The sequence below is a fragment of the Muscardinus avellanarius genome (assembly GCF_963383645.1).
Source record: "Muscardinus avellanarius genome assembly, chromosome: 18".
In the NCBI taxonomy this organism is placed as follows: Eukaryota; Metazoa; Chordata; class Mammalia; order Rodentia; family Gliridae; genus Muscardinus; species Muscardinus avellanarius.
In genome coordinates, this window is record NC_137804.1 from 38741751 (window position 1) to 38750760 (window position 9010).

The following is a 9010-nucleotide window of genomic DNA, read 5'->3' on the forward strand; positions in this document are numbered from 1 at the left end:
GGTGGCGCGCCCTTGTAATCTTAATACTTGGGAGGCTGAGACAGGAAGATCTCAAGTTCAGGGCCAACCTCAGCTACTTAGTGGGGCCCTCCGCAACTCAGTGAAACCCTGTTTCAAAATAAAGAATAAGCCGGGCGTGGTGGCGCACCCTTGTAATCCCCGCGCTTGGGAGGCTGAGACAGGAGGATCGCGCGGGTTCGAAGCCAGCCTCAGCTGCTTAGTGAGGCTCTCGGCAACTTAGTGAGACCCTGTTTCCAAATAAAGTATGAAAAAAAGGTCTGGGAGTATAGCCCGGAGGTAGAAAGCTTCTGGGTTCCACCCCTAGTAACCCCCCCAAAAAAAAAGAATAAAAACTAGGGCTGGGGCCATAGCTCGGACCCGTACTATAAATAAATAAACAAACTGGAGGCATTGGTACAATGTGGGTCTGGGATACAAAGTTACAGAGATGGCAGTTCAAGAGATACATTAGGCAACATAGCAAACTACAGTTAGTGACAGTGCGGTAACTTGGAAATGGCTACAAGGTGGGGTTTTTTGTGTGTGGTACTGGGGATGGAACCCAGGGGCATTGCACCTCCGAGCTACACCTCCAGCCCTGTTTTTTAATTAATTAATTATTGCAGTACTGGGGATGGAACTCAGGGACATTCTACCTCCGAACGACACCCCCAGACCTATTTTTTATTCTTTGTTTATTTATTTATCTATTGGTACTGGGGGTAGAACCCAGAGGCTTTCTACCTCTGGGCTATGCTCCCCGATGTATTTTCTATTTTATTTGGAAACAGGGTCTCACTGAGTTGCTGAGAGCCTCACTAAGTAGCTGAGGCTGGCTTCGAACCTGCACCATCCTCCTGTGTCAGCCTCCCAAGCGCGGGGATTACAAGCGCGCGCCACTAAGCCCAGCTTATTCTTTATTTTGAAACAGGATCTCACTGAATGGCAAAGAGCCTCACTAAGCAGCTGAGGCTGTCCCTGAACCTGGATCCTCCTGTTTCAGCCTCCCAAATGCTGGGATTACAAGTGTGCACCACCACGCCCAGCTAGTATGTATGTATGTATGTATGTATGTATTTACTTATTTATTTATGGTGGTACTAGGGGTGGAATCTAGGGGCTTTTCTACCCCCCGGCTATACTCCCAGACCTACTTTATTTTATTTTTTTATTTTTAAAATTTTTTTGCAGGTCTGGGGATGGAACCCAGGAGCATTCGACCTCTGAGCTACACCCCCTGCCCTATTTTTTATTCTTTATTTTGAAACAGGGTCTCACTGAGTTGCGGAGGGCCTCACTAAGTAGCTGAGGCTGTCTATAAACCACAATCCTCCTGTCTCAGCCTCCCGAATGCTGGGACTACAAGTGTGTGCCACCACACCCAGCTCCCAGATTTATTTTATATTTTATTTGGAAACAGGGTCTCACTAAGTAGCTGAGGCTGGCTTCGAGCCCATGCGATCCTCCTGTCTCAGCCTCCCAAGTGCGGGGATTACAAGCGTGCATCACCACGCCCGCCTTAGTCTTTTTTTATTTTCGAAACAGGGTCTCAGTGAGTTGCGAAGGGCCGCGCTAAGTAGCTGAGGCTGTCCGCGAACTGCGATCCTCCGGTCTTCGCCTCCTGAATGCTGGGATTTCGAGCTGAGCCACCATGCCTGGCTCCTAAGAGAGATTTTAAGTGTTCTCACCACAAAAAGTAAATAGAGAGCCCAGCCTGGTGATATTCTCCTAACTTTCTTTTCTTCTTCTCTCTCTTTTTATTTTTTGGGACTGAGGATTGAACCCATGGGCATTCTACCTCTGAGCTATACCCCCAGCCCTACTTTATTTTTATTTAGAAACAAGGTCTCACTAGGTTGAGAAGAGTCTCACTACTTTCTGAGGCTGTCCTCGAACCTACAACCCTCCTGTTTCAGCCTCCCGAGTACCGGGATTACAGGTGGGCGCCACCGCGCCGGGCTGATGTTCCCCTATAATACTAAGAGTTCGGAGGCTGAGAAAGGAGGATTGAGGTCACAGGATTGAGGTCAGTCTCAGCAATTTAGTGGGATCCTGTCTCAAAAAAAAAAAAAAGAGTTGGGCAGTAGATCAGAAGTAGAATGCTCCTGGGTTCAATCTCTAGTGCACCAAAAATAAATAAATTCTGTTGTCGAAGCCATGCAGACTGTGGTGCTTTATCACACAGCCTTAGCAAATGGGCCTCCTAACCGTGGTGGGGGCCCTGGAGGCAGGACATCAGCCGACCCCTGGAGGCTCAGCCACGTGTACACGATGGAGCGCCAGCGAAGACCCTGGACACCAGCCAGGCGCGAGGACACACACCTGTAATCCCAGGCTGAGCCAGAAGGATCACAGGTTCAAAGCCGGCCCTGGCCACTTAGTGAGACCCTGTTTCAAAATAAAAAATAAAAATAGGGCTGGGGGTGTAGCCCGGAAACAGACTGCCCTTTTCTGTCTCCAGTATCACCAAAAAAAAAAAAAAAAGTCGGAGACGACAGGTTGGCGGTGCGCTCCGCGTGCCTGCCGCCTGGTGCTGGAGCTGGTGCTATTTACGATCCACCGGAAGAGGACAGCCGGAAGCCCGTGCCCGGACGGCCCTCACTTCCCTGTGCATCTTCATTTGCTGGCGACTCTGTGTCCAAGCATAACGGCTTCTGGTGAAGTTCTGCCAGTCCCCACAGCGGATCCCCGAGCCTGAGTGTGTCGGGGCTTCCAAATGTGTGCCCATGTTTCCAGATGAGACCATATAAGACTGGCTTTACTGCTTCCCAGCTGCAGGCGCCCCACCCCAGGCCCCCCAAACCCGAGCCTGAAACCAGAAGCCTGCGAGTTAGGCGAACAGGCGGCGATTCTGAGGCCTGCTCATGATGAGATAGTCCGAACTCCCGGGGAATCAGTCTGCCAATCTGCAAAATGGGCCCCACAGCCCAGGATTGTACTGCAGGGAGCCCAGGCCCTCCTAGAGAATGGTCTAGAAGGCAGCTGTGAGCCTGGGGCCTGCCCAGGAAAAGGCCTCCTCGGTATTTTATCTGGGGGACACATCTCGGGGCTGCTGTGACAGACTTGATTCCCAGACATCATGCCGCATCCGGGACATGGAGCTCGGACCTGGGAGCCAGACAGCCCGGATCAAGATGCCAGCTGGAGACGGGCTCAGCCACCGCCTGGCTGGCGGCTCATCTATGTCACCCTCCAGAGGCCCGGGGTGGGGCTGCAGCTCCAGGTAGGGCTCAGGGGCGTGACGGCAGCAGAGCCGTGCAGCCCCTTTGCAGAGATCTGGTCCCCCTGCTGCCTGCCCAGTCCCCACGGGGTTATGACAGCTAGGCCCCGGGGTTTTTTGGGGTGAATTGAGTCTCAGTTGGGAAAAAGTTTTACATGTGTTCCTCTAACACCATCTGCTTTCCCATCTAAATTTAGCCTCCTCAGGCCTGGAAGGGAGGCCGGGGGTGGAGGGCTGGCTCAGACGGGTCTGGGGGTGGAGGCGGCCCCTCCCAGCCCAGCTGGGGCTGTGGGGCAGGACCCAGATGGGCAGAGAACTTGGGGGGGCCAGGGGAGCCGAGGCCCCGGGCACAGCTGGACAGCGTCCGCCTTTGTACTTTCCCAAGGTCAGGGCTGGCGGCAGAGGCCCCGGCTTGTCAGCTCCATGGGCAACAGCCTCTAGACGGGGCAGGCGGGGGGCACCTCCAGGAGTGAGGGGCGAGACGAGAGCCCCCTTCACAGGCCCGTCTCCCAGCCTGCCCTCACGCCCGCCTGGGGCCACCGTGGGCATCGTAATTGGTAATCGGCGAGGGTGGGCGGGCAAGCTCTGGGCACTAATTGTGGCGTGTGCAGGATCCCGGGGCCGGCATAGGGCCGAGCCGGGTAATTAGTTGTTTTTAAATAAACGTCAGCGGGCATGCTTTAATTAAGCTTTCCTCCCAGTGAGAGTCTTGGAGATGTAATCAGACGGAAAGGGAGGGAGGGAGGGAGGGAGAACCAGCCCCCCAGGAAGGCCCGTCCTGGTCCTAGAGGGCCTCGTGCGCCAGCCTCCGTCACCCTGGCCTGGCTGACTTGCTGGGGGTGTAGGAAGGCCTGGGTTGGGGACGAAATCCCGGTGTGCCCCCACCCTGATCCAGCAGAGGCCTGGGAACAGGGACTGGGACGGGGCTGTGGATCCTTACCAAGCCGTCAGAAGGGATCTCCAATTTCATCCCACCTCTGGCTGGGTTTTGGAGACACGGCCAGAGCAATACCCGACTCCAGCAATACCTACCTTGTGTGGCCGAGGTGACCAGGACAGCCGTGACACAGAAACTCCAGAGAACTGCAGCCAGGCGGGCCATGGCGGCGTCCGGAGAGCGTCCGGGGCTCTCAGTGGCCTGTGTGAAAGGCCGCTCCTCGCATCACCCAGCAGACACCGCGGCCTGGCCCACCAGCCTAGAGGAGGACACAGGCGTGAGCCGGGCCGGCCGCGCCCCTCATCCCTGCCGATGCCTGGGGGCTCCCGCCTCACGCCCAGCACCTCCTGGGCCTCCCGTAGCAGACAGAAGCTGCCCATCTGTGCATCCCGGCACCCACCGGGTCGGGGCCTCCAACCAAACAGCCCTCCGCCTCTTCCCCACCAGAAGCGCCAGAGGCCAGCTCGGTGAGACGTCACCGCCGGTGCCTACCTGTACCCGAAGCCCTTCCGAGTCCCTAAGACTGACCGCTTGGGTTCATAAGACCCAGCATCCCTGCCGATGGGGAGGGAGGGAGGGAGGGAGGGAGGGAGGGGACCTCTTCCAGGGAGGACCCACGGGAGGGATGGAGGGAGGGGAGGGGACCTCTTCCAGGGAGGACCCATGGGGAGGGATGGAGGGAGGGGAGGGGACCTCTTCCAGGGAGGACCCACGCCCCGCCCCAGCCCCCTGCTTCCTGTCTCCCGCACCCTGGCAGCTAATTAGAATCCAGCTGGCTGGCGCCACAGATCAGGGACCAGGATGCCCGAGTCCCCTCTTTCCCTCCAGGGGACCCTCGGGGCATGCTGGAGACGGGCAGGCGGGCGGGCGGAGGGGGTGCTCCCTGGGGGATGCAGGGTCGGGACGAGGGTGTCTTTCCCTGGGCGGAGTTGTGTTCTGACCATGTCTTCCCCCTCCGCGCTGCCCCAGTCCCCCCGCGGATGCTCTCGGGGCTGCGTAGCCAGGTCTCTGTCCTCAGCTTTTTGCTTTACTTCCGTGGGCCTGGCCCAAAGCTCGCTAAAGCTCAATTGCTGGAGAGAGCCGGAGGGCGCCGCTGAGCGGGACCCCAGGCTCTGTCCTCGCCCACTCAACACCACACGCTCCCAATCTCTCCTCTCCGGTGTGGAATTTCTCAACACACCCCTAACTGCTGCCTCCCCTCAAAGCCTCTGCAAAGCCCACTTATCTGCCCAGTTAGATCCCAACGCCATTTCTGCGCCACCCAGGCCCTGCCCCAGGGCCTGTGTACTTTTTCTCTGCAAGCAACAATTTTTTTTTTTTTTGTACCTTTGAAGGTTGAACCCAGAGCACTTCTACCTCCCAGCTACACTCCTAGACCTTTTTATTATTTTAAAACAGGGTCTCACTAAGTTACTGAAGGACCTAAGTAGCTGAGGCTGGCCTCCAACCTGCAATCCTCCTGTCTCAGCCTCCCAAGAACTGGGATTACAGGTGGGTGTCACTGTGCAGGCCTGCATGCGACCATGTGGCCACAAGTTGCCCACGTGACTGGCTGCTCTGGGTATTGGTTCCCATGTACAGAAAGTCCCCGGCAGGAATCACTGGACTGTTTTATCCCCAGTGTTTATTTTTATTTATTATTTTTGTGGTACTGAAGATAGAACCTAGGGGGCTCTTCCTCTGAGCCACACTCTCAGCCGTTTAATTAATTAATTAATTAATTAAATTTTCATACTAGGGGTGGAACCCAGGGGCCTTCTACCTCTGGCTTTTACCCCCAGCCCTATTTTATTTTTTATTTGGAAACAGGGTTCCACTAAGTTGCTGCGAGTTGAGGCTGGCTGAGAACCTGTCATCCTCTTGTCTCTGTCTCCCAAGTACTGGGATTACAGGCAAGCACCACCACCCCAGGCTGTTCTAGTATTGTGAAACAGGGTCAGAGTTGCGGAGGGCCTAGGCAGCTGAGGCTGGCTGCAAACCTGAGATCCTCCTGCCTCAGCCTCCCCCTGCTGCGATTACAGGTGAGGGCCCCTATACATACTCTACTTACTTTTCTGTGGTGGGAACACTTAAAATCTCTCTTAGCCTTTTTTTTTTTTTTGGTGGTACTGGGGTTCCTGGAAGACCTTCTACCTCCGGGCTACACTCCCAGACCTATTTTTATATATTTTTTTATTTGGAAACAGGGTCTCTTAAGACAGCGTGGCTGGCTTCGAACCTGCGCGATCCTCCTGTCTCCGCCTCCCAAGCGCTGGGATTACAAGCGTGCGCCACCACGCCCGGCTGGCCTTTTCTTTTTTTTTGTTTGTTTTTGTAGTACTAGGGGTGGAATCCTGGGGCCTTCTACTTCTGAGCTACACCCCTGGCTCTATCTTATTTTTTATTTTGAGCAGGTTCTTACTATGTTGCAGAGGGCCTCACTAAACTGCCCGAGTTGGCCCCGAGCCTGTGATCCTCCTGTCTCAGCCTCCCAAGTCCTGGGATTGCAGGTGTGCGCCCCACGCTGGCGAAACCTTTGTTCCCCTTGACCCACAGGTTCAACTCATTGTGTGAGTGTCCCCAGTTCCTTTATTCCCTCCCTCCCTCCCTTCCTTCTTTCCTTCCTTCCTTCCTTCTAGACAGGGTCTTGCTAATTGTCCAGACTGAGTGGGAACCTGCGATCCACCTGTCTCAGCAGCCTCCAGAGTAGTTGTAATTATAAGAAGGTGAGCATCACCGCACCTGGCTCCTCCTCCTCCTCCTCTTCCTGCTCCTTTGTCTTCTTCTTCCTCCCTCCCTCCCTCCCTCCCTCCCTCCCTCCCTCTCTCCCTCTCTCCCTCCCTCCCTCTCTCCCTCCCTCCCTCTCTCTCTCTCACCTCTAAGCCACTGCACCCGCCTCATCCTTCAGCTCTCAGAATAGGCCTGGTACTCAGCAATGAATTACTTGTTGAACGAACTTCAGACCTTATTCAGAATCTCCGCCATCTTCCTCGTAAGCTCTGCCACCGCCCTGCCATCCCCAGACACCGCCCCGGCCTCCTGGCCTGTTGGCCTCCGTCCCCCATGTGGAGCTGAGGGATCAGGGTGGGCTCTGATCCCAGCACCCACCTTCCCCGTGGCCGGGGCTGCGCACCCCGGCCCTGTGCAGCCTGCCGATCCGCTTCCCCCGCCCTCTTGCTCCCGGAACCTTCCAGAATCCCAAGCCTTCAAGCTTCCCCAGAAGCCCTGCTCCTCGGCGGCAGCGCCCCCTCATCTCTCAGGGCTCCACTCCAAGGCCCCCCAAGACGGCCCCTCTCGCGGCCTCCACACCCTTGCGTGGCCCTGCTGTTGTTTTGGCGTTCCTAGTGTGTTTGCTTGTGGTGCTGGGATTGAACCCAGGTGCGCGCTACGTCTGAGCTACAACCCCAGCCCTCTTTCCTTTTTCTTGAGAGAGGGTATCACTCAGTTGCGGAGGAGGGCCTCCACTTTGTGATCCTCCTGCCCCGGCCTCCCCGAGTCACTGGGGTGACAGGACTGCATCACTAGGCCAGGCTAGCTTCTCTTTGCTTTTAATTCACAGCTCTCAAGAACCTAAAGTGTGTGCGCGTGCGTACGTGTGCGTGTCACTAGGGATTGAACTCAGGGGTGTTCTACCTTCTGAGCTTCCCTGTCCTTGCTAAGTAGCTGAGGCTGGCCTGGAACCCGCGATCCTCCTGCGTCGGCCTCCCGAGTGCTGGGATTGCAGGGTGCGCGCAGGTCAGTCTTCACAGAGGAGAGGTAGCTCCTTAGGGCTCGTCCCCCCTTCCCAGCCACCTTGACCTTCAGGTGGCACCCCTCTGCCTGGCTCACGAGCGTCCTGTCTGCGGCCCTAGGTGTCTGAAGCTAATCGGGTCCGGACAGGTTCAGGGGAAGGGGGTCCGGGGCAGCCCCCCGCCTGGGTCTGGTTCTCTGCACCTCCTGGCTCAGCTCCCTGCTCGGTGCCCTTGGGGTGGCTCCGCTGAGGGTGCTGCTACGGACGTCGGTCCATGCCCACGTGTGGACCTGGGCGCCAGCGCACAGATCACAGATGGTGGTGCCTCTCCTCCTGCCAGGGCACCCCAGAATGCAGAGACCCCAGCGGGGTCCCCAGCCCCTGCCCCCTCCAGTCTTACAGCTTCGAATGCAACAGAGCAGGAGGTGTGCACCGCACCCCAGTCCTGCTGCTCCCCTCTCAGTCTACAGCTCTGCAGCCAGACCCAAACAAAGCCCCGCTCCTCCGTCGCCAGTGCCCCACCTCCAGGGTCCTCTGGCCGAAACCCTGGCGCCCAGCGAGGTGGCGCACACCTGTCATCCCAGCTACTGGGGAGGCTGAGACAAGAGGATCGCAGGTTCGAGGACAGCCTCGGCAACTTAGCGAGACCCTGTTGCAAAATAAAAACTAAGCCGGGCGTGGTGGCGCACGCTTGTCATCCCCGCACTTGGGAGGCGGAGACAGGAGGATCGCGCTGGTTCGAAGCCAGCCCCTCTGGCTTAAGAGACCCTATTTCCAAAAATAAAAAAGTATAAAATAGGTCTGGGAGTGTAGCCCGGAGGTAGAAGGGCTTCCAGGAACCCCAGTACCACCAAAAAAATAAAAATAAAAAATAAAAGAGGACTGAGGCTAGGCTCAGTGATAGAAAGCCCCTAGATTCAATCCCTGGTACCAATAACAAAACCCAAACCCTCAAAACTCTAGAACGCGAAATCCTTGACTCCATTTCTTCACCCCTAGACCCAGTTCGGGTGTAAGCCCCATCTGTCTACCCATTTAGCCACAGCAGCTGTCCCGTACCCCACCCTTTATTTTTTTTATGGGTTTTTTTTTTTTTGGTACTGCAGATGGAACCCAGGGGCATTCTACCTCTGAGCTACACCCC

The 9010-nt window shown here is 56.3% G+C and overlaps 1 protein-coding gene across 2 annotated transcripts in view; it reads right to left on the reverse strand.

Moving 5' to 3' along the window:
• Positions 1-4411, reverse strand: part of ADGRL1 (adhesion G protein-coupled receptor L1) — a gene marked incomplete at both ends in the record, with an annotated part of 28455 nt that extends 24044 nt beyond the window's left edge. Inside the window, one exon of one of the 2 annotated variants that reach the window (XM_080715049.1) lies at positions 4253-4411. In XM_080715049.1, coding sequence (XP_080571175.1) covers positions 4253-4322 — 70 coding nt within the window. The remainder of the gene's footprint in view (positions 1-4252) is intronic. The other variant, XM_080715048.1, reaches the window with a different exon arrangement.
• Between the last annotated feature and the right edge of the window lie 4599 nt (positions 4412-9010).